Consider the following 26535-nt stretch of genomic DNA (forward strand, 5'->3'; position numbering starts at 1 on the left):
CACAGCACAGTCAACTCTGAGTACTTTATAAGTGAGGGTCATTGCAGGAAAATTCGCTTGATTGCGGATCTTCTGTGAAAATCATTGAGTTTGAAGGTTAAATCTAGATCAATTTACATTTTGCGCATAAACGCAGTTCTACATCAGAAAGATGCTTCAATTAATCATTGAATGAATATTCGTGGTCTTCATATCTAATCTGATGGCCTAGGGAGACCATATCAGCGTAACCTTAACTAGTAGGTGAGCTCACGGGACTCAAACCTGACGATGTTGCTAACACGAACCCTAGCAAGAGCCGTGTTTCGCAGAATCTACCACCGGATCAGAAACGCGACCCACTGAGAAGATCCGGCGAGAAACTCAGTGGGCTATCGTGGTCAATGAATCGCGGATCGATATAAATACCCAATTTACTTAACCGGTCCGTACGTTATCCGTGCGTGTTACCCGATTTTTTTCGGTAGCACGCGTCAAACTGTCGGAAAGGATCGCAGAGCAATACGCGCACCTACAGCAAAGGTGGATTTTATTTTCATTTTATGGGCACATCGAATAATTAATGCATCACACTAATGTTGACTTTCCACCATATGCGTATATAGCATGCTCCAATATTTTAGTAATGTAGCAAGAAAACCCTCTAACAACCTGGCTAGAGACTCATAGTGATGGGTAAAGTGGATATAAGACGATCCAGAGGTCGGAGCCAAAAAAGATGGAGTGGCCAAGTGTTCAAGACTGAGTCGCGCACTTCACTGTGCCACTCACCGACAGGAGTGGCTACAAATTACAAAAAAGGTCACAGGAGAGCGCATCGCGATACTCGGCAATGAGCGATCCACTGAAGGAGTTGAAACGTTAACTTTATTTCGACATTTATCGCTTGTTTTTTATGCGGACACAGGTAGCTCGCAGCCGGAAAGGAGGAATGGCGACGTGTGGCCAAACTCGTCACTGAAAGCCTGGCCACGTCCAATCCTCCAAGAGTGTAGCTGCGAAGAAGAACACAGATGAACGAGCTCACCACTCCCCTATGTGGTTACAAGAGCCCAGGGGCATCACAACGTTAATACCGACACCAACCTTAAGACTCGAATGTATGTTTAAGTTATTTAATAAATACGCATATTAGAATTTTTGCGAAGATTTGTGGAAGTATTTCGTAAGCGTATGTTAATACGTATTTCGTTACGAAAATTGGTAGTCGCCTGTGGGATTTAAACGCCGGTATAGTCACATCGCGTGGTACGAGTCCAGCGAGCTTCTCAACCTTCACCCCAACGACCTCTTTGTGTTTATCAAAGGGTAAATAACCCTAAAATACTGTAGACAAGAGAACTAAAGTCATCGGCATAGCTCGGAGAGTTGGTGAAGAGGCGCGGTAGTGCACTGGACATTGACATTACTGGTGGTAGGACCTCCTGTGAGTCCGCCCGGGTAGGTACCATCACCCTGCCTATTTCTGCCGTGAAGCAGTAATGCGTTTCGGTTTGAAGGGCGGAGCAGCCGTTGTAACTATACTGAGATCTTAAAACTTATATCTCAAGGTGGGTGGCGCATTTACGTTGTAGATATCTATGGGCTTCAGTAACCACTAAACAGCAGGTAGGCTGTGAGCTCGTTCACCCATCTAAGCAATAATAAAAAAATACATGGCGATCGCTGATGCAGATGGGTACTTCAGTAGCGTAGTGTGGGTCACCCCCCTGTCAGATGGAAGGGTGGTCGGCCAGATATGGCTGAGGAGAATCGAAGATTTACAGGAGAGCTAGGACAGGCTTATGTCCAGCAGCGGACTACTATGGATTAATGATATACACCTATCTTGAGGTTATTGCAATGGTCATGCGGTCTTCCTGACATGAATTAGAGAAGGTCATAATTTTGGGTCGGCAAGCGCGCTGTGGGCAGAACACCCGCCCGATGGTCAGATCTAGTAAGATAAGCACTTGGTGGTAGTCTGTACCATGCGGCCCATACCACCCATGATCGAACACTGTGTGAGGGAACGTTATAGAAGAAGAAATAAGAATGGGCTGCCATATCCGATAAATGCGTTTTTTTTTGTTTTCCTACCCAAGCCTTGAGACGCTATTTCAGCGTAACCTTAACTAGTAAGTGAGCTCACGGGGCTCAAACCGGAGTGATGCTAACACTGACCCTAGCAAGAGCAGTGCTTCGCAGAATCTACCACCGGATCGGAAACGCGACCCACTGAGAAGATCCCGCGAAAAACCCAGTGGGCCGTGTCTATGGGTAACTTAAGTGCGTTCAATACGTCAGATCCCTACTCAAATGCTATATCAGAATAACGCAGCTTCTGATTCTTTTTAAGCTTTAGCAACAATCGGAACTTTAAAATTCAGCGTAGGTACTTCTAACGAAACTTTTTCAATTTGGCACACTGCTCGTAAAATCACCATTGACCTATATCAAGGTCGAGTTTTATGTTCAAATATTTATTTCTTCCTACATGGCTGCCGCGTGTGTGATCAACAGCCGCATTAAATTTGTGTACGGAATTATTTATACATGTCATGCCCGTATCGCGTTAAAACAGAGCTCGTATTATAGACACTACGCGACCGGACATAATGGTGAAGGCTCAAGTTTGGCTGTTAGGACCTTTAACCCGCTGAGTTTCTCGCCGGATCTTCTCAGTGTGTCGCGATTCCGATCCGGTAGTAGATTCAGCGAAGCACTGCTCTTACTAGGGCTAGGGTTAAAAATTCTCTCAGGTTGAGCCCGTGAGCTCACCTACCGGTCCGCGTGAAGTTGGAATAGCCTCTTAGGCTACCAACGATTAGGTAGGGGGAAAAAACGACCTTAGAACAAAACTATAGGGCTCATTCGCGACAGGAATACTCAGGAAAGCAATGCCTGCCTGTTACGCAAATTGGAACTAAAATGATCTACAGAAGAGTGAATTTGCTTTAACGCATTTCATATTTATCAGAAACGTTGTTCCGAATTAAAAATCTACGCTTAATAACAATTGCCGGTTTATTTCACTGCAGTGACTCGGTGGTGCAGTAGTTAGCGGTCCTGACTTTTGCGCCGAGGGTCGTGAGTTCGATACCCACATCGGGCAAGCATTTCGTGATGAGCAAGTTTGTTAGCTTTTTGTTTTTTTTTATTTTTTTTATGATTGAAGCCAGGAGGGGTGGGATTTGCTAACAGCCCGAACGCCTCCGAAGGAGACCTAACAACGCAAGAGCAGCTGCTTTGCGAATGAATCTACTACCGAATCGGAATTGCGACCCACTGAGAGGATCCGGCGGTAGTTCTTTGTCTGAGTGGTTATTATTTATATATGTATATGCATTTAAACATATCGAACCTTTAGAATTGAAGTGGCTTAATCTAAAATTCTTGTTTTTTGATAAACGCCAATAATGTAATTGAAGAATCGTAGCTTTTCACTTTCGATTTTAAATCAAATCAAATCAAATCAAAAATTTTTATTCAACATAAATGAAAGTACATACTTGTTGAACGTCAAAAAAAACTACCGCCATTTTTAATTATTTTAAGCCTTAAAGCGCATACCTTAAAGTTGATGTATAGTATGTAAAGTATGTAAGAGACGGTTAGTGTATTTTCTCCTTTTCCAGACTTAAATATAAATTTAATTTTCAATTTTAAAAATTTAATTTTTTCATGTTTAATTTTTTAATTTTTTTAAAATTTAATTTTTTTTTTTAAAAGACTTCCTTAATTGTGTCTCGCCTTTTACAGTGTATTTGTATCACCCTTAACATTCATTTCTAGTTTCGATGTAGTTTTCCTGTCGTGACCTAATCACGCAGTATTTTTCCTTACATTAAAATTATAAATGCGTCTTCCTTATTTCTATTTCTATTTCGTAGATCATAGTTAGTTCATATACGAGTATGTGGGGTAGGACCTCTTGTGAGTCCGCACGAGTAGGTACCACCGCCTTGCCTATTTCTGCCGTGAAGCAGTAATGCGTTTCGGTTTGAAGGGTGGGGCAGCTGTTGTATCTATACTTGAGACCTTCGAACTTATATCTCAAGGTGGGTGGCGCATTTACGTTGTAGATGTCTATGGACTCCATTAACCACTTATCGCCAGGTTACTCTGCTGAGCTCGTCCACCCATCAAAGTAATACAAAAATAAAAAAGTATTCGTTGTTTGATTAACTCATCCTTTTCTTGTATGAAAGAGCTTGTCCGAGATAGTTCCGTCAGTTTTTTTTTTTTTATTCACATAGTTCAAACCTGTTGTAATATTGTAATTCTGCTATTTATACAATACAAGCTGTACCCATCCGCTTCGCTGGGCATTTAAAATTAACATTATCATTTCTCACCCCCACAAAGATTCTCATGATTGACGCCCCCGCAACTGGTGTAGGGAGTCCAACACTCATATAAAAATTACTCTATCTATTAAGTACATGTATTTTCTACATGGATACCAAGTTTCAAGTCAATCGGATGCATGGTTCAGTAGTTATAACGGAACATCCGTAAAAACCACTGTTGTAGCGTGCAACATTCGGTTGCATTCGGGCGTCATCGGTCGCGATCAGAGTTCCCGAACGCGCAGGTGTCCCGTGACGTCAGACTGCGAGATTCGCGCGCGCCGATTTAAGTTGATTGTAAAACGTATTATAATTTTAGTTTTAATTTGTGCCTTGCAGTGCCTAGCGACTTGTTTACTCTTTTTACTTTATAATAGAACATTGTGCACATATTATATTATTATATTGTTAAAATTGATGTGTTTGACTTTTATGTGTTCGGAGCATAATATCCAGAGAATACAAATAACAAACCACACTGTAGATATATTAGAATAGATTCAGTGATGTTTTAAATTAATTGTTTAAAAACCACTCACCACGTGAGGTAGGGGTTCGACGAGCCTATAAATAAAACCACGTATTTTAAATGCACACGAAAAACATATGAAAAATATATTTCATACTAGCTGACCCGGCAGACTTCGTAGTGCCTCAATCGATAAATAAAAGACCTAAACTTGTGTATAAAATAAACTTAAAACAACCAAAAGGAATCCGTCCGACGGGGGCCATATCAAAGGAAAAACAAAATTGCTATTTTTATTTAATTCCGACCATTTTCATATTTATCTATCTTTTAAACCTTCTCTGAAATTCCAAAAATAATTCAAGACCAAAATTAGCCAAATCGGTCCGGCCGTTCTCGAGTTTTAGCGAGACTAACGAACAGCAATTCATTTTTATATATATAGATAGATTGTGAGTTTAGATAAGGTCACTGACCTATTATTTCTAAGCGATTACCAGATAAATACCGTATAATTTGTTTACAAATAAGATAGTGATTTTCCTCGCCCCGGGTGTCGACTTATCGAGGTTAAGCATGCTTTAAACTGAACATCTCCAAGAGCATTGCAGAGGATATTGACCCGCAATCCGGTGATGTGTGTTAGAGATTATCCGAAGTGAACGTTATGGGCATTGAGGTGGCTGAAATACGTATCATAAAATAAGCAGTTATTTTGGTTCGATTTTAGGTCAGCCCTACGTATAGGGTTGGTACACGACACAGCAACGAACTCTTTTTAGGTGAAGCCTATTTAAAAATCTAGCAGTCTTTTTTCCCTATCTTTTTATATTACCATTATAGGCAGGTGTGGTGGTGAGTGGTTAGCGTCACCCATGGACTTCAGCAATGCCAGGGGTAGGGCCAAGCCACTGCCTACCGATAAGTACTTTCCAGAAGCCTCGTTTGAAGAAGGACATGTTATAGCGCTCGGGAAACACCGTGGAGGGAAGCACATTTCAAAGCCGGATGGTACGTGGCAAGAATGATCTCTGGAAACGCACTGTGGATGAACGCCGTGGCTCCAGATATTACGAATGAACTCTACTCCGGTGCCGGGCGGTGCGATGGTAAAAACGAGATGATGGTATCATCTCAAACAATTCCTCAGAGCACTGGAAGTGAAATGGGATGATATGGGATGAAGTATAATCTCAGTAAAAAGGTGGTCATTTACGGATACTTTTTCAGTGGACTTTTTGGAGGATCCCGAGAAGTTACGTTCAGCGGCTTTTTTTCATTTTCTCATATTTGTGCACTTTCACAGATACTATTATTACACATTTAAACCTGAAGAAACGGGAAATTTATTCTGCTAGCTTAACGGGCTATTCCAGCTACATTATGATTAGTTGCTAAGCTAACGAGGCAAGGCAAGAGCAAGAACAGTTCTTAGCAGAATCTACCATTGGATCGGAATCACGACCAACCGAGAGGATCCGGTGAGAAACTCCGAGTGTCTATGGGCTAGTTCGCTCGTCGAAATCTAGGGTTCTTGAAGAGCCTAAAAGCACTGATTGCGGAATGCGGATCCTATGAGACATTTTTTGGGCGACGGCAGCTATGCCTTGCCTCCTCGCCTGGGTCGGATATGAGCCTACCGCAGTAAGTATTGAGTAATGCAAGTACATGCAAGTATTCGTTTTGCGGGAAAGAGCTAAATAATCTCTTCACTATCTCCAATATATCTCTTTGTTAGTGAGGTTGATGACAAACCGATACAAGGTAATCGAGCTCACGGGAAACCTGGTGGCTACGGGAAACACTTTATGTTTCCCGGAGTCTATGGGCATCGTAACATAAACGCAGCCATTTACCTTGAGACAGGTATAAATGTCAATTGTATTGCAGCATATGGCCCAACCTTCGACCCGGAATGCAACATGGTTTGTGGCGGAAAGGATGGTGGTACCTACTCGTGAGGGCTTACAACGCTCTCTAGCACATATACCAGTTTTTATACACCATGTAATTCCGACCTACATGTAATTAGCTTGAAGGTTTCGGTTTGAAGGGTGGGGCAGCCGTTGTAACTATACTTGAGACCTTAGAACTTGTATCTCAAGGTGGGTGGCGCATTTACGTTGTGGATGTCTATGGGCTCCAGTAACCACTTAACACCAGGTGGGCTGTGAGCTCGTCCACCAATCGAAGCAATAAAAAAAATAAAAAAAAGCTGCCAGCGAATAGATAGGCACAAAAATTTTTTGTCTGTAAAATCGGTTTACGGACGATAGTTGTACGTGATAACGTCAGTAGCAGAACTATTCGAACTGGTAGCTCTGACCTCACGCGAGAAAAGAGTTAAATGTGTCACAAGCCAACGCTCGGGCCGATTGTGCTTCTCTGTCGCTTGTTTCGCGCTCTCGCTTGCACGCTCAGGTTCAGATGGAACGTGATACTTTTTCGTGCGTGCAGCCGGTGTTCATCGATTTACAAGTCGTTATCAAAAAAAGCACTTGTTTCTACATTAGGCAATATGACGACAATGTTATTTCTTTATCTAAACTATGATTTAAAATATAGTTTTCGTCGATCTAATTTATACATACGGTATGACGTAAATATTATATTAATTAACAAACGGATTTAAAACTAATGCACGCTTATCTTCAATGTAAAAAAAGTATTTACTTACACAATTTTTTCTAAAGTACGCAGACGTACAAAAATATTTAAAACTAATGCCCTCTTATCTTCAATAAAAAAATAGTATTTACTTACACATTTTCTAAAACTACTATTGAAGTCGTTGTGGCCTAAAGGATAAGACGTCCGGTGCATTCGTATGTAGCGATGCACCGGTGTTCGAATCCCGCAGGCGGGTACCAATTTTTCTAATGAAATACGTACTCAACAAATGTTCACGATTGACTTCCACGGTGAAGGAATAACATCGTGTAATAAAAATCACACCCGCAAAATTATAATTTGCGTAATCACTGTTGGTGGTAGGACCTCTTGGGAGCCCGCACGGGTGGGTACCACCACCCCGCCTATTTCCGCCGTGAAGCAATAATGCGTTTCGGTTCGAAGGGTGGGGTAGCCGTTGTAACTATACTGAGATCTTAGAACTTATATCTCGAGGTGGGTGGCGCATTTACGTTGTAGATATCTATGGGCTCCAGTAACCACCTAACACCAGGTGGGCTGTGAGCTCGTCCATCCATCTAAGCTATAAAAAAAAAAACACTACGTAGACTTAGATTCACAGATATAATAAAAAAAATATATATATATTAAATGAACGTAATGTTTGAAATTGAAGTCAAATTAAACAAACACGTTATCGCGATAGGTTCTGCTAACCAAATATAATGTAATTAATATTAAATCCATCTAAATACGTTCGTTTACGTAATGGAAGATTTATTTTTTTATGGCAACATCTTTCAATTTGTTTTACTTAGACTTTTTCTTTTGCAACGAATTCTCGGCGAAACGTAATCGATGGATTTCCTTTTGATTATTTATCCTGTATTGTGAATTAACTGGAAGATTTAATTTGGTTTGCAACGTCGCATAAATATCGGGAGCTCGCGAAATGTGATAATTGTGCTAAGAACCGCTTAAATTCTTCCTATTCGTACACTCTTGACAGAGTGGTCGTGGTCATGCATCAGTCGGATCCTGCGATACCAATGCTCTCGCGATGCGACGCCATGTGGCACGATGTTTCGCAGAGTGAGAGCAAACATTTATGTTGGAGTGAGTAACAGATTTTATGAGGTCGGTCCATCGTGTTGGAGATCGTCCGCGAGATCTTTTGCCCTCGACTTTCCCTTGTACCACCAACCGCTCAATGGAGTCCTCATTACGAGTGATATGCCCGAAGAACTTGAGGATTCGTAATTGGACTGTTGACGATAGTCTCTCCTTGATGTTGAGCTCTTTCAGGATCGAAATGTTGGTACGGTGCGCGGTCCACGGAATTCTGGGGAGACGTTACCGCTTAAATAGCACTGTGTATAAAAAAGCTCTTTTTTCTTACATCTTAGCTTCCTTTCAAACGTTCCCTCCACTCGCATTGAAATTTTAAGTCGCTATTTTGATTGCTATTGAAATAGAAGAATAGCAAGAAGTGGATGAGGAGAGCCGCAGACCGGGCTCAGTGGTGTAGATTGGGAGAGGCCTATGTCCAGCAGTGGACGACTGTGGGCTGTTGCTTTGATTGCTTAAGAAAAACATGTTCCTGGGAGCCGTACGGTGAATCTCGGATATTACGTGTTCATTCCGATTGTGTGCCATTTTTTTATTTTTTTATTGCTTAGATTGCTAGACAAGCTCACAGCACACCCGGTGTTAAGTAGTTACTGGGAGCCCATAGACATCTACAACGTAAATGCGCCACCCACTTTGAGATATAAGTTCTAAGGTCTCAAGTGTCGTTACAACGGCTGCCCCGCCCTTCAAACCGAAACGCATTACTGCTTCACGGCAGAAATTGGCAGGGTGGTGGACTCACAAGAGGTCCTACCACCAGTAAAATATCTATTAATTTTCAGTGTAACGTTTGGTATTTTATATACTCGTATATAGCGGCATTGGAGCAGGCCTTTGTCTACTACCAAACGGACTTAAACACAGTAAACAAGCACCAAATAAGCGAACAATTATAATTGTGTAAAATATATATGTATGTATATAACAGCTGTTGATGGTAGTCTATGCCATGAAGTCCATGCCATCCATGATCGAACACGATGGAGGAAGGTCACGTGTAGTAGCGATCCTCAGCAGTGAGGCAACGATGAAGAAAAATAATATAAGTGCAGTGGTATAAGAAATATAATTGTATATCTCTTTTATTTATTGTATAAGTATATAGCGGTAACTCCGAAGCCTTAGGCTCTGTGATGTCATGATGTTCATACGAAATAACAATCTCGTCGAACCCGTTGCTTGCGACGAAGGGCTCGACGAGCAAATTAACCCACAGACACAGCCCACTGAGTTTCTCGCCGGATCTTCTCAGTCGTTTTCGATCCGGTGGTAGATTCTGCGAAGTACTGCTCTTGCTAAGGTTAATGTTAGCAACGTCGTCAGATCTGAGCCCCATAAGCTCACCTATTTGTTAGGTCACGTTAGCAGCCTCTCAAGGCTACCAAGTTAGGTAAAAAAAAACACGTCACAACTATACCCTTCGAAATCGCTTTAAAAAATAAAATTAAGATATGAATTTGTTTTTATAATTGTAATTTTAGGTATTTGAACCAGCGGTAGTGTATCAAAGTCCAAGCTGCTCCATGTATTCCCAAAAACAGAAAGAGATAGAAAAACGGAGTAAGAGAGAGAGAAACACCTAAACATAAACGTCACCTGTTCTAAAGTTTCCGCTTACGTGACACGTCGATATCACAGCCTTATTTCTATGGTAATGAATTGAATATCTTATATCGCTAAAATATTAAAATCATCGACTTATGTACTATATAAATATGTGTGTGGAACTCACCTGTTTCACAATAGCCTTCACCACCTTCTGGGTGTAAGCCGAAGTAAATAGTATTGTGTGCACTGGAGCCTCCGTGGGGATGCCGAGTGACGTCATTATTCACACATTTCACTCGAAGCGTTTATAATTAAATAATTCTATATTCAAAGGGTAGGAATATAAATTCAAATGCTTCAATTCGAACGATCGTTATGTATTTAAAAGGAGTTTTTATTTTTTTAAATTACTAGTTGACTTTTTACTGAAACAACTGAAGACATGAGTGGATGAAGGGGTTAAGATACAATTTGTTAATTTCGAGAAAACCGGCCGCAAACTTTTTTTACCAAACCTTTTTTTTTGTCAAATTCATCATGGGCATTCTTCTTTATGTGCATACATGCAAACATTCGAATTCAATTCTTTATAAGTACTTGACAAATCGAATTATCTAGCGTGTCTTGTAAAGTCTTATGATGCAATTGAATAGTAATCATTGTAATGATAAAACTTTCGTTATCCAGCTTGGTTAGGGGCCTGATACAGAAGGCAGTTATCCTCGATACTGCGCGCATTGTGAGGAGGTTTCTAACTCTGGAGTCCTAACCACTGCTGGCTTGTGTCATAGACACCGCCATCGGCGTCAATCTATTTTTATATAGTACATTTAAAAAATTGTGTGTATTTAATAAGATTTTAAATAAATATCGATATTAATAATAAACGGGAAAAAGTCATATGTCTCTCTTCAATCGGTCCCACATTGCTGAGGATCGTGACTCCGTTTGATTCCGTCAACCAGCTGTCTCCATCGATACCGTTCTGTAGGTTGGTGGAGTGCGTCGCTGACAGGTACCTTCAGTTCCTCCGCTATTTAGTCCGACCATCATTTGGGACTTCTATCCCCCCCCCCTTTTTTTGTCAGTACGAAATCCCGGACTCCCGCCCTCCACTTGGGAATGGAGGGCATGTCGGGACCTCTACCTCTAGGCCTTTTTCCCTCAATTTTACCGGTCACCACAAGGCGTTCCAAAAATTTGTTATTGTACATAAATTTTTGGATATTTTATATAGGTCGGATCGGTTGAATCGATAAACCCCCAATTCCTTTACATTACTAAGCTTTTATATGAAATGTTTCCAATTAGCCGACACACAACTCTCAAACGAAAAATTTCCATTCCAGCGATTCTATAATTTCGATTCGCGATTAACTTCGAGTTTGAAGTACCTACGCGTTTTATAATAATAATATCCAACTGTTTGTATATCGAGGAGTTGGAAATTTTATTATACATAAAACTAAGATGTTAATTTATCGGTATGCTTCCACCATGTATTCAAGAAGTTCGCTGTATCGAAGACCGATGTTGGACATTCGAGATGTTATGATTTTTTTTATTGCTTATTTGGTTGGACGAGTTATTACCGACTTATTTCTATAGAGCAGTAATGTGTTTAGATTAGAAACTGGTTCGATTTGAACAGATTTCGATTTTTTAACTGGTGGTAGGACCTCTTGTGAGTCCGTACGGGTAGGTACCACCTATGCCTATTTCAGCCGTGAAGCAGTAATGCGTTTCGGTTTGAAGGGTGGGGCAGCCGTTGTAACTATACTGAGACCTTAAAACTTATATCTCAAGGTGCGTGGCCCATTTACGTTGTAGACGTCCATGGGCTCCAGTAACCACTTAACACCAGGTGGGCTGTGAGCTCGTCAACCCATCTGAGCAATAAAAAAAAAAAAAAAACGTCTATGGGCTCCAGTAACCACTTAACACCAGGTGGGCTGTGAGCTCGTCCACTCATCTAAGCAATAAAAATAAAAATAGGTGAGTTTGAATTAATGCTATATAATTGAGACACAGATACCTCGTTTCTGAATGCGGGTGGGTGTTTCCGTTGTGATCTTTAGGAGCTAGACTCTAACCTCTAGCCTAGCTAATAAGTGATTATCTAATAATACCATATACTATATATATATATTATCTAATTTGTTGTAAAAAAAAACATTACTTATATAAAAATAAATAGTTATTTTTCTTATGATTTTTTAAAATTTGTTTTATTGCCCTCACAGGCAGACTAGCATACGGTCCACCTGATGGTAAGTGGTTACCGTCGCTCATGGACGTCAGCAATGCCAGGGACAGAGCCAAGCCGCTGCCTAGGAATAACCTCTGAGCTCACAACACGACTCAGGAGACACTGACTTCGCTGTGCCCCTAACATTACTGACGTTTAAATCGACGGTGACAACTTACAATCATGTAGACCGTAAGTTCGTTTGCCTACAAAGGCATTTTCACTACTATTATAGACATACCACCTGCCACCACAATTATAGAACACTAAAGCTAATTCGTTATTAAGAATATTACCAGATATTTAATCGACTTTACGTCGTAACTTAAAAGAACACATTGAGTACAATTTCAATTAAAAACTTCACGCACTTATCTAATTTCACCGTAACGAGGACGATTTGGTACATACACCAAGACGCGACAACGAAAACTGACTTTGGAAATGCCACTACGAAAACATCCTACTTGATAAGGGACAGACTCAATCTTGTCACGGCGGGACGAATGTATCGTTAGTCACATGTTAAATAAACCTACGATTTGATATTTTACTGTATTTTTTTTTTTTAGTGTATTTTATGACCTGGTAACTAAGACCTTTAGGTCAAGTCTTATTTTAATTTTAATGACGTAACTTTTTTATATGAAAATGATATTATGAAATGAAATGAAGTTGATTATTATGAAACATGGCATGAAGTGAAATGAAAACGAAATGAAATGACATGAGATGAGACGATATGGGATGAAGTATAATCTCAGTAAAATGGTGGTCATTTACTGAAACTTTTTCAGTGGATCCCGAGAAGTTACGTCCAGCGGCTTTGTTTCATTTTCCCACATTTGTGCACTTTCACAGATATTAAACAGTTAATAAACCACCATTATTACACATTTGAACCCGAAGAAACACTAAATAGACAAAATAAAACAAATCACACAACTTCACCCCTCGCGTTCCCGCCAAAAAGCCCCTATTTTACTGTATTATTATTCGAGTTGCTAGAGTACTCTGTAATAATATTGAGGAGATAAAAAGTATCGTATAATATCGATGAGAAATATATTAATATGTGAAGCAAAACCTTGGTACTCATACGAAAATTGCGTGGACGGAGGAATATGATTAGTTATAGAGAAACAGTGCAGAATATTAACATTTTTTTAATTATGCATATAAAATACATTAGGTCAATAAAAAACATAACACACACTATCATGTATTTGATACAACACACTTATATACTCTTTGTTTATTGTCAAACTTTTTTTTTGTTTAAAATCTGTGGTCTAAATGAGAATAGATTAATATTGTTTGTTTTTATTGAATTTCGACTACTGGGGGACCACTAGTAAATAGTATATAGTATAATTCTTACTTAATAATAATCGGTAATAAGGTCTATTTGGTTTAAAGTGACAGTAAGTTTAATAACAGGAGAGCGATTTAAGGTTTAAAAAAAAAAAAAAAAAGACATATCCAAAAACAAAAAATATTCTTCAGCTATATGAATGGAGCTATATAACTCTGCCATTGCCGGTCCCAAGCCCGGATGAGAAAAGAGGAGGGTTGAGTAGAGCTGGACATTCCTACCGTAAAACGTCAACGCTGAGCATTGGGCGGCGGGAAATAACCCAGCCCCCGGATCCAACCAGAGACCCGGAGCGGGACCAGTTGCCGTGAAGGACTAAATCCCTTCGAAATACTGATGTGGAAGGACGTGGGAACCCACCACAATTACATCCCAAGAGAGTCATGGACAGAGAAACATTTAAACTGTTTTAAGGCCATGACCACGACCCTCAGTAATGAGGAAACCGACGCAAGGAGGAGGATATGAATGGAGTAAACTTAATTGAAGTTCAATTAAAAACATCAAACTGTTGATACTAATACCAAATAAAACGCACCTTTAATTACATAAATAAATATCGCGTATAAGCGAAATGTCGCTTAAACTTTTAGCCTTTCATTGTTCAATATGATTGTTTTGTACAGTAATATATTTAACTGCATCAGTAATAAAACAAAAAATACAATTATCAACTAAGTAACAAAAAAATATTATGCCGTAACAAGAATAACAGCTATCTGCTCTAGGCCCTCAGGATACAAGGTTGCTATCATTTATGGTGCTCTGAGGAATTGTTTGAGATGATACCATCATCTCGTTTTTACCATCGCACCGCCCGCCACCGGAGTAGAGTCCATCCATACTACTTTGAGCCACTGCGTTCATCCACAGTGCGTTTCCAGAGAACTTTTTTAGCACATACCATCCGGCTTTGGAATGAGCTCCCCTCCACGGTGTTTCCCGCGCGCTATCACATATCCTTCTTCAAACGAGGCTTGTGGAGAGTAGGTACTTAACGGTAGGCAGCGGCTTGGCTCTGCCCTTGGCATTGCTGAATTCCATGGGCGACGGTAAAAAATCACCATCAGGTGGGCCTTATGCTCGTCTGCCTACAAGGGCAATAGAAAAAAAGCAAATGTTTTTTTTTACATTGTCCACGATAAATACTAAAATTCAAGTCCGAATCGCATTATTTCAAATAACCAAAGATTCCTCGAACACAAGTAACCACTTGTGTATCTAAACGGTTAAGTTCTTTATGCATATTCATAAAATCGATTAGTTTGAAAAGAAAAGACTTTGACCTAAATATTATGTGAACTAAACACTCGTGTATACCTAGGTTGACAAAATTATTTTTTTCTTACCTTATCTGGTAGCCTTGAGAGGCTATTCCAGCGTAACCTTAACTAGTAAGTGAGCTCACGGGGCTCAAACCTGACGACGTTGCTAACACGAACCCTAGTAAGAGCCGTGCTTCGGAGAATCTACCACCGGATCGGAAACGCGACCCACTGAGAAGATCCGGCGAGAAACTCAGTGGGCTGTGTCTGAGAGTTAATTTGCTCGTCGAGCCCTTCGTCGCAAGCGACGGGTTCGACGAGAACGGTGACCGGTGCTTGAAGTACCTAGAAGCACCGCCAGTGGATCGGGAGGATCCGAGATGATGTGGCTGACACAAAATAATCGCAGTTACATTTTATAGGCGGCGTAAACAATTCGATCGCACACTTAAAACCTTTTTCAATTCAGCTATCAACAGAAGCGAACATAATTTGACAAAACTAGTATATTTCAATATATCAATGATGATAGACTTTATGGCGGGAACGCGAGGAGTGAAATTGTGTGAATTATTTTATTTTGTCTATTTAATGTTTCTTCAGGTTTAAAACGGTGGATTATTAACTGTTTAGTATCTGTGCAAAGTGCAAATTACGGGAAAATGAAACAATGCCACTGGAATAGATATTCGGGATCTTTCAAAAAGTTCGCTAATAAAATGTCAGTAAATAACCACCATTTTACTGAGATTATATTACATCCCATATCACATCCCATTTCATTTTCATACCAATTGATAAAAATTTCAAATTATTCAATTTCATTTCATTTCGCTCCATATTATCATTTTTCATTTAAAAATATACAAAAGATTAGGCTGTATGGTATGATATCTTTGCCTTTCCAAATGAATAAATAGAACTACTACTACAATCAACACATCATTGACATTAAAAATGGCGGGAAAAAGCAAATGTTGCCATACTTTATTTAGTATTTAAAAAGAATAATCAGGTCGCCCACGTCTGAATTCGAAAAGTTCAGACAAATTTTTAGCTTATATTTTCATGCACATGCATATACAGAAACGAAAAGGACTGTGTATCTGTTTAGAGAAGATGATGATACCGCTTAAGGCACTTGGTAAAATGTTTAATAGATTCTCGACTAAATGCAGCGTGCATGGCACTTCTAACAGACTGTTCTAGAATGCCTTTTTTTAGGATTGAAGGATTACTGGTGGCCCGGAGGCCTTTCCAGTTTCGCCAGGACAGATGAGTGAGTAAGGGCTCAGCCAGGAGGGATGGGATTTGCTAACAGCCGCCCGAGCGCCTCCGAAGGAGACCTAACAACTCTAGACTTTTAAATATACCTAATAGTTGCCTCTGTACAAAACTTTTTTCTGCTAAACTATAAATAGCAGGCTGATGACACACCTACGATTGATTACTCTTTACTTAAGCATAAAGTCCGTGAATTAAAATGAAAATTTCAAACTATAATTAGATCTAACGTATTATTTATAACGTTGCAACCATTTTGATGACTACATTCAAAGTCCGGCCGCTGAGAAACAAATCGATTTAATTTGAATTTAGTGAAAAACTCTAGTTAGACTTAACAAAATGATTAGTATTTTTAAATCGATTCATTTGCCAGTTATTTGGTTCGACCACGAACGCATTCTTATAGCGGACAGACTATAGATTATATGAAGAGCTGTATTGATTAATAATATACATTTCTATTGATCCCGAGGAAGCAAAGATTCCATACGAAAGAGAGTTTCGCCATAAGCTTTAGATATTAAGAAAACTATTATATACGGTAGCTAAAGTTCGATATTTATAATTAAAAAAAATCTATACTCGTAACCTGACCGAGGATGCATTAACCTACTTTATTAATAACCCACAAGAGTTCAACCAATAACGGACATGTTTTTTTTTTGTAATTGTCGCAGATAAGTTTGTGCACTGCACTTAAGGTTAGACAGTAACCTTTTTCCTGATTGACGTCTATCTAATCAACCTAATGAATTTGATCTGATCAGACATGCCTCATTCAGACAATCAGTTTTATTCGTAGTGTAACATTAATTATACGGAATGTTGAAGACGTGGACTAAAGGATAAATTTTGCGGGTTTGATTTTTGTTTTATTTTTTAATTGCAACCCGCTGAGAAGATCCGTCGAGAATCTCAGCAAGCTATATCTTAAAAAAAGATGCTCATAGTTGATGAACGATTTCAAAGAAAAAGTAACAACATCACGAAAAATAAATTTTTAAATCTACAAATAACGTAGAACTTATTGAAGTACATTTGTCTTTGTCGTAATCCTGCAAATATTAATTAGCATGCTCGCTCGCACAAGGCACTTAGCGTTCGACATTGAAAAACATTTTTATTCTTAGAACACGTACACGGAAGTGATCCAATTTCTACTTGAGACATTTAAATTTGAATTGATATTTTTGTTAACTTGCAAAAGACAATTTTAACGCTTCGATAGCGACTCTAGTCTGATTAATGGCGCACGTATTTACCAACACGCAACAACCGATAGTCTTTTTTCCCCTGCCTAAGCTGATGGTCTAGAGAGACCATATCAGCGTAATCTTAACTAGTAGGTCAGCTGACGGGGCTCAAACCTAACGATATTTTTAACACGAACCCTAGCAAGAGATGTGCTTCGCAGAATCTACCACCGGATTGGAAACGCGACCCACTGAGAAGATCCGGCGAGAAACTCAGTGGGCTTTATCTATGGGTTAAATTTACTCGCCGAGCCCTTCGTCGCAAGCGACAGGATCGACGAGAACGATGACCGGTGCTTGAGGTACCTAAAAGCACCGTTAGTGGATCGTGAGGATCCGAAATGACATGTTTTGGGCGACGTCGACTGTTTACCATTTGGTCCGCAGGATTGGCTTTGTAGTTTCCGGCGGCCACGATGAGAGGATTCTCACGTCGTGCCGGTTTATCGAAGTGGGAACCGATCGTAATGAAACAGTCGAGACCTTCATTGAGAACTAAATGGTTTATATCAAACGTAAACATTTTTCGATATAATTACATTGACATGTTATTTAGATGAAGTTTAAATTAGCAAACGTGAAGAGTTTTGTTTTTTAGTTTTTAATAAAAACGCCAAGATAAATTAAATTGATAGGCGTGTTTTCCGTAAATGATTCTTTATGGCGGCCAAAAAAATAATTGTTTATGACTTTTTTTTTCAATACCCTTTAAGCACCAGTTATTATGACCCCAAATAACGTCACATGTAAGGAAACTCCGCTGAGTCGAGTTTTGTATAGTTCGTTTGGCGATTTTGTAAAATCATAGCTGTTTTAATTTTATCTATCTAGAGTTTTAATTTTAATTTCTTCTTGTTTCGAAGATACTAGTGTTTGAAAAATTAATTGTAACATAGTATAATATTACGATAGTTTTTTGCTATTTAATTAATGTTAAGTGTATTTTTTAAGTTCCTAGAAGTTGATATCCTGTCTTTTTAAATTTACCACAAAAAACCCTTAATCTACTAATTGCTAATTACTTAGAACTTTTAGCATCCAAAGTTCATACAACAAATATACTTTTTAACAACAACACTGTTAGGGCTGTCGAAATAACTTCAAAATCAACACCAATCACAATAGATGATGTCATATGTGGCTAATCATCGTAAAGTAATGCATTAACATGATTTGCTAGTAGCTCATCTTGGCCTCAAATGACGTCATAAGTATCGAAGCGCAGTTAAGCTAATGTTTGTTAAATAAGCACTCTAAGTTTCTAAGTTAAGGACCGTGCGATTCTCCATCGGTATTCAAGGAAAATTTGGTCATTTCTATCGACAACAGCAAGATTTACGAAATTATAATGCGCTTACAACGAAAATAATACCTTTCCTGTATAAAGTTTTCTTTCCCTTCATTAAATTATTCAACTGACCCTATTATGATTTAGAGAAACGCTGTATCATTCAGCATTCGACAACCCTAATACAGTATGTACCAAAATAGGGTAAGGGTTAAGAGGTAAAGGGATGCGGGTAAACTGAACTACGACCTCTGAATGTATCATTACGTAAGAGATAAGTGCGAGGCATAGGTTACGAAAGTTCGGGTCCTTTCTTTTTAACCGCCATATGATCATAATGAGGGGATTACTCATGAACCGTTTTAGTATGGCAGATAGACTTCTTGGACCGTAATGATGAAGTTATTTTTTTCCGTACCTAATCGTTGGTAACCTAAGGAGCTATTTGCAACTACACGCATACTAGTAGGTCAGCTTAAAAGCTCAACCTGAGAACTTGCTAACACTAGTCCTAGCAAGACCAGTGCTTCGCAAAGTATGACACGGCATCGGAATCGCGACCCACTGAGAAGATCATGCGAGAAACTCAGTGGGTAGTGTCTATGAGCTAGTTCGCAGGTCCAACTCTTTGTTATAATCAACAAATTCGACGAGGACGGTGACCGGTGCTTGAAGAGCTTAAATACACCGAGAGTGGATCCAAGTGATCCGACAGGCATTGACGTAGAAAGCACCAAAATGGAAGGGATCTTAGTTGATTTGGAATGGCCTATTTATTAGAATAGGTCCACGACCGAACGTCTTAATGGACAGGAGTACAATGCATCAGGTGTTATGTAGCTATGAAGCTCTCATGGATATCATAGAATGAATGCCGACGCTCTTCTTAAGATACAAGGTAAAAGTCTCGACGACATTGTAATAAGGTTTTTGGAATGGTTCCTAAGTAGGTATGAGCAGATCTGGTGGCGGGTAGTGCCATCATAAAAATGAGGTAACGGAATCATCACAAACGATTCCTATTTAATTTAGAAAATTCTATCTTAAATCTCTGACAAGGTCTCCGAAAATTTAAATGAATTCTCCGAACGTGATTCGTACGTTATAAAGGCTATTTCTATCTGAATCATTCGCAGTTTGAATAGATTTTGCGTTAGTCTCAACTGGGTTCACATAAACTAAAACTTTATTCAATAAAGCTTAGGCAAGCAAAGGCTTTGATATTACTCTTGTTATTGCCAGTGGCATGAACGACTTCACCTCTCACAGTCTAGTGGCCAAACGATCGTATGGTTGGAAGGCAATAAAAAACAAACTACAATGGATTTTATTTAGACTTCCATGAGTCGTAGACTCAATTAGTTACAGTTCTATTGGTCATTTCAATACGATTAGTTAAATATTAGGATATCGCATTAATAGTCTTCTTGGTGTTTAGCGGTTATATATAAGCCCTTAAGGAGGAAATTGATGGCACTATCTACCCAAATTGTGTGGAATTGTTATTTAAACTTGAGTTAATCCCACACTTAAAGTCATTCTCAATTTACATCCTCGAGATAAGAATTCAAACAATTAAGAGATTTAGGAATTACTCAAGTAAGTATATTTACTAAGACATACAGATGATGCAGAAGTCATCATAAGTACATAAGTACATAATAATTGGGTGAATATGCGAACAGTATACATACATATCTTATTAATATCATCTGGCATATAAACATAATATTATTATGCATATTGCGTTAGTCTAATGTTAGTGTAAATTTAAAATTTCGTTACCCATAATAATTTTTGAATTTGGAAAAGCTAATCCTGAAAACATTGTAACGAACAAAAAACATAACATAGATTCACAAAAATCCGAGCCGCCATGGCGCCATTTTGAATACTGTCAAAATTATAATATTTTAAAATGGCCGTTCCGCTAAGTTTCAGTCGTTCGCTTTCCTTATCAAGCGCGTAAACAAGATGGAGCTCAATCAAACAATTTGTGTAATCAAACGCACGACGGGTGTCGGTTGTGAGTTTACGCTGTTTATTTTACACTGTACAAATACTACGAGGCGACTCTGTTAATTCAACTCAAACACTTTAAATAATAACAGAGATTTCTTTTTTTAAAGAATAAAACAGTACAATTACTTAGCAATATTTTTTAGGGAGCAATAGAATAATGGCACAGTGAAACACATTTTTTTTAATGTTTGACAGGTTGGCCCGCAGGCCTTTCCAGTTTTACCAGGGCAGGTGGACGACATTTTTTGTATAATCAATACATCTCAATTAATCTAAGTGGGAATGTGGTCACGAGGCAAAAGAATCACTAATTGTTATGAGTCTAAATATACTGCTAAGGTAGCTGCGTTTTGTAATTTTGAATTTTAGTACTATGATCTAATAAAATAATTTTTCAAATAACCTATGTTTGTGCCACGATTTGAGACGCATTTCATTTGGATTTGAAGTTAATTGCTGACTTTCATGTACTAATCACTCACCATCAGCTTGGCTGTATGGTCGTCTGCTTACGAAAGCAGTAAAAAGATCTTTAAGATCCATTCTTCATCCCACATACATAAATAATTTGGACTAAATACACCTTAAAAATATCGCAAAACTACGAGAATATCATAATAATATTATGAAAGGTTAAGCACAAGAAATATATATATCGAGTATTTCTGTACTACATTGTTTTTGGAGAGAAAAAAAAAACAATCTACACACACACAAATAGCTGCCAATCATTATTAAGGTTAATGAACTCAAAATTTAAATCAAAGTTACCGAACGTCACAGCATAGAAAGCGTATATTGCTTAAATAAGTGTCAAGTGTCGGTTCGTTGACACATGCAGTGTAGAATGTAAGCTGACACTATGCATGTAATAGCAGTGTTCGCCATAGTATGAACACTGGTTCGGGCCACGAGCATAGCGAATATTAAAAGCGATTTTCCCACACGCTCCGAAAAAAGGGTTTGATATATGAGTCGTCTATTATCAGAGGTGGCAATCTGTGCATTTGGACAAATTTTTTTTATTGATATTTCAATACAGATTGATTTGAATATAATCGTCTCCTTCAAAGAATACGGTTCAAAACCTGCATTAAATAAAGGTTAATACTTAACCTGTTATTTATCTAAGATGTCGTTCAGAAGAGTTTTGTGACTGCCAATGGAATACAAAGTCAATAATTCGTTTTTCTGATTTGCCAATAATTATCCAAAAGTCACATTGCCGGCTTTGATAATAGTCGACTCATATGACGTGTCCCAGAAAGAATGGATAATCCTGAAACACCTCATAGTATAGCTGTAGGGGCCACAAAATAAAAAATAAAAATAACAAAACTCTCAGGTACTACCCAAATTACGCATTAAAAAAAATGTTATTTTCCATACTGCTGTGCGTTTCTGGAATATACAACAGCTACAAATAAATGAAATCCATAGGCTTTTTGGTGTTATAATATTCTACATGGACTACACTAAGGAATATGCAGGAAATCGTAAGAGTAGCTAGTGTAATTTTTTATAAAAGTTAATCAGAACTTAAATCTTAATCATGAAATTTGATATTTTTTCTTAATTTTCAATTTAACCTAAGAAATATTTTTATTTATTTTTTATTTTGAGTCCCAATAGCTCTACTATAAGGTGTTTCAGGATTATCCATTCTTTCTGGGACACCCTGTAATTATTTTTCCTAAACAAATCTTTGTTAATTGACTGATCTAATTCAATCGCAAGTTTAATGATCCACAAAACAATAATCCTTATAGGAGTATCACGGTCATATTCAAATTATTTATTCAGTTTCTAGGCCGTTTGATTGGTACGAGTAGATGAATCTACGACTCCCTGGTGTTTAGTGCACACAAAATCGAAATCTCATTTGTCTAACTGATATGCCGAACATAAAAGGCGCAGACTACGCGCCACTGCCTAACGTACTGCAAAGTGGATTATATAATACTAGCGACCCGCCCTCGCTTCGCTTACGGGAACTGTAATTTATTATTGATGAGTCCCGCGATGTTACCCGCGGTTATTGTCGTACCGCGGGTGACGCCGCGAGGCGAAGCTATACTACAAAAGTAGCGTAAGTTACTCCTTATATCATCAGCTACCTATCAGTGAAAGTCTCGTCAAAATCGGTTCAGCCGTTCCAGGGATTAGCCGGAACGAACAAACAGACAGACAAATAATGTAAAAAATGTTATTTTGATGTAAGTATATATTCATATGCATGGAGTAAAAAGCGGTTATTTCAATATTACAAACAGACACTCCAATTTTATCTAAATGTATAGATTACTTTTAGCGTTTCAAAATCGCCATTAATGTGGCCCCGACTTGCTCGATGCGTGTGATCTCCCCGAAATAACAAAGGACATTCTAATTGTGTTTGGTTAGAATAATTAATGCACAATATTATCGGAGCTCGCGTATTCGGTTTCCGACAGTTTGAATTCAGGAACCACTTAAGTAACTTTAGGGTGTGCACGCATCGGTTTTCTAACTTAAAATCAGCTCTTTTTTAGGAAGGAAGGAAGGATTACTGGTAGCCCTAGGGCCTTCTCAGTTTCACCAGAACAAGTGGGCGAGAAAAAGCTCAGTCAAGAGGGATCGGATTTGTTAACAGCTGCTCGAGCGCCTCTGAAGGAGACCTAACAACTCAAGAGCTTTGCGAATGCATTTCATGAATGAATTGACAAATATATCGGAATTGCAATCCGCTGAGAAGATCCGGCGAGAAACTCAGCAGGTTAATGTATGGGTTAGGTTGCTTGTCGAACTCTTTGCCGAGTTCGACGAGTACGGTTACCGGGGTCCCTAAACCTAGCTCCTAGCGTTAGAGCTGAAGATGAAGATATGGGTACACCTGGCGTCTTATTCTTTAGACAACGATGACTTCAAAACTTTAATCACATTTGGATTTGCTCTGATGTTTTTAGTTGCCAAAGCGACAATTTAGAATGAAGTTTGATTAAATGATTTTTCTAAAAATGCAGTAGGAGATCAACATTTTAAACAGCAAAAGAAGCTACAATAGAAGTCTTATGAACATAGAAGCTATCTTTTTTTTGAGTATATACGACTTTATGTTCCTAATAAAGCCGTTTAGAGCACTGAGATTTCATTTGGGTTTTTTTTTCGTTTCGCTAGTTGGGTGTAAGAGCTCATGACAATGGAGCCCATAATATTTGAATTCTAACAATCATCTTGAGACATCATCATGGTTCCAAGCCCGTCTCGTCCACGGCGACCAAAATTTTCTGCTTAGTAACTTAAAATCTAATGTCCACGTCTCCCATGCGCTCTAATATGGCTATGGTAGCCTATGTTATTCTTAAGCGTGCAAAAAATTAGTTACATGTAAGAACGAAGTTATAAAAAATAGTTAAAGGCGGACTATTTTTCAGTTCTGTCATTTACAAAGACGTATACGCTTTTTCTTGAGACATAAATCCAAATTATAATGCATTACCCCATCCCACCTCTAACCTTATCGAGCCATTGATTCGCAACTACCCGCGCGAGCACTCGCATTTGTCAATCTTGTTTAGTAACTTTACGACCATATGACGGTAATGTAAACCAATATTTATGGATACGTTAAAGTATTTTTATGAAAATTTTCTAGAAATATACTACCTAAATCAACGTTAGCACACTTGAATGATAGATAGCGTGATTTATCTTTATTGCCTTGTCAGATTCAAGAGAGGCAACTACCGCGTTAACATGTTTTATAAATAACTAATATCAATTACATATTCTCTTACCTATTATTATAATTATCTTAAGGTAATTTTAATGGCGGGTCTTTTTGTCATTCTTAATTTTACTCGACTTTTTACGAATTGTTGTGAGCTTTTGCGTATATCTTAAGTTAGACACAGTATTATTTAACGGGATCTTATTCGTCTCCAATTATACTAAAGAGAACAATTATCCGGAAATATCTACACTAATATATAAATCTACAGTGGTTTTTACGGATGTTCCGTTATAACTACTGAATCATGCATCCGATTGACTTGAAACTTGGTATCCATTTAGAAAATACATATACTTAATGGATAGGCTAATATTTATATGAGTGTTGGACTCCCTAACAATAATGACAATAAATAATAATGTTAATTTTAAATGCCCAGCGAAGCGGGCGAGTACGGCTAGTCTTTATTTAATTTTGTTAATGCGTTAGATAAAAACGACAAGCTAAGAGTTCATCTGGTGGTAAGTGGTTACCGGAGCGGAAAAAAGAGGCAGATTAGCGGTTCCTACCCAACTCACAGGTTCGTTCCCTGGCAGTAAATTTGTAAAGTTTGCTCAAGATTATTCACCGTTAGAAACTTGGTAGCAATGTATACTGCTGAGTATAAATCTTGGTTATTGCATTAGATCTACGTTCAGACTTATGGTTAGTAAAAAAATTCAATAAAAGAATTACATTCCTAATGAGAGTTTTTGATATTTTTTCCCTGCAAATATTATCGCAGCTGTGTGAGATTTATTGTGGCTACAGAATCGTCGTAGCAAAATATTTTTCGGAATACATCCCTGTATCATCGGCTTTCAAGCGTAATGTTCTGAAACTTCAATCCTCCCCCCAGCTTTATAGGAAAAGTTTGAAGCACCGAACGAAGTACCGGTTAGAAATCGCAAATTTTATAAAAAATACAGATCCATTTCGTTTTTAATACGCTTTTATTAACTTCAGACGCATGTATGTTAGTAACGGAATCTTTGAACATGATTTTGACCCCTTCAACATGTCGGATTAACTCGAAATTTGGTACTGATTAAGAACAAATCAATATTTAAAAAAAAAAAAAATAATCAAACAAATAATAGTTTAAAAAAACTAACAACACTTTTATAGAAAATCCAACTAAAAAATAGAAAATAAATTGTAATAAATTTGAATTAAAAATAGAGTATGAAAAAACATTTTATTGTAAAAAAAGCGTGGGGTGCATGGTATCAGTAGTTATAAATATTTTATGAACAGATATGAGTAGAAGGGTTATTTTAATAATATCCTGAAAAACACCCCACGCTTTTTACAATAAAATCATTGTTTCTTACACTATTTTTAATTCAAATTTATTAAATTTTATTTTCTATTTTTTAGTTGGATTTTCTATAAAAGCGTATTTTGTTAGTTTTTTTAAACTATTATATTGTAAGTGAAACATTAATTACTAATAGAGTTAAATTTGATCATTGCGCTATTTAGATGAACAAGTTCACCGTCCACCTAATGTTATTCGGTCACCTATTAAAGCCGTTGCGTTAAAAAGAAGCTATATCAAACCTTCATCCACAGTGCATTTCCAGAGATCATTTTTGCCACGTATCATCCGGCTTTCGAATGAGCTCCCCCGCACGGTGTTTCCCGAGTGCTATAACATGTCATTCTTCAAACGAGGCTTGTGGAGGTTATTAAGCGGTAGGCAGCGACTTGGCTTTGACGCTACGTTATGTCCATGGGCGACGATAACCACTCACCATCAGGTGGGCTGTATGCTCGTTTGCCTACAAGAACGATAAAAAATTAAAAATGATTGCTCGTGTATTTAAAGCTCATCCGGCTTATACAAAATTCTGTTTACTAAACTTTAACGTGGAAAGTTTTGTTTATTTACAGACGTCATTTACGTCACGAACATTACGACTTTAGCCTGAGA

The 26535-nt window shown here is 38.2% G+C and overlaps 1 protein-coding gene across 14 annotated transcripts in view; it reads right to left on the reverse strand.

The window, feature by feature from the left end:
• Positions 1-26535, reverse strand: part of Trpm (transient receptor potential cation channel, subfamily M) — a 274349-nt gene that overhangs the window by 232833 nt on the left and 14981 nt on the right. Inside the window, exons 1-2 of one of the 14 annotated variants that reach the window (XM_089735230.1) lie at positions 12705-12797; positions 10295-10431 (exon numbers count right to left, since the gene is read on the reverse strand). The exons of 12 other annotated variants lie outside the window; for them this stretch is intronic. In XM_089735230.1, the coding sequence (XP_089591356.1) occupies positions 10295-10390 (96 nt within the window). In that variant the 5' untranslated portion in view covers positions 10391-10431; positions 12705-12797. Of the gene's footprint in view, positions 1-10294; positions 10432-12704; positions 12798-26535 lie in introns of those variants that run through there. One more of the 14 variants, XM_089735231.1, reaches the window with a different exon arrangement.

Source organism: Bombyx mandarina, chromosome 19 (genome assembly GCF_030267445.1).
Source record: "Bombyx mandarina strain Sakado chromosome 19, ASM3026744v2".
NCBI classification, from domain to species: domain Eukaryota; kingdom Metazoa; phylum Arthropoda; class Insecta; order Lepidoptera; family Bombycidae; genus Bombyx; species Bombyx mandarina.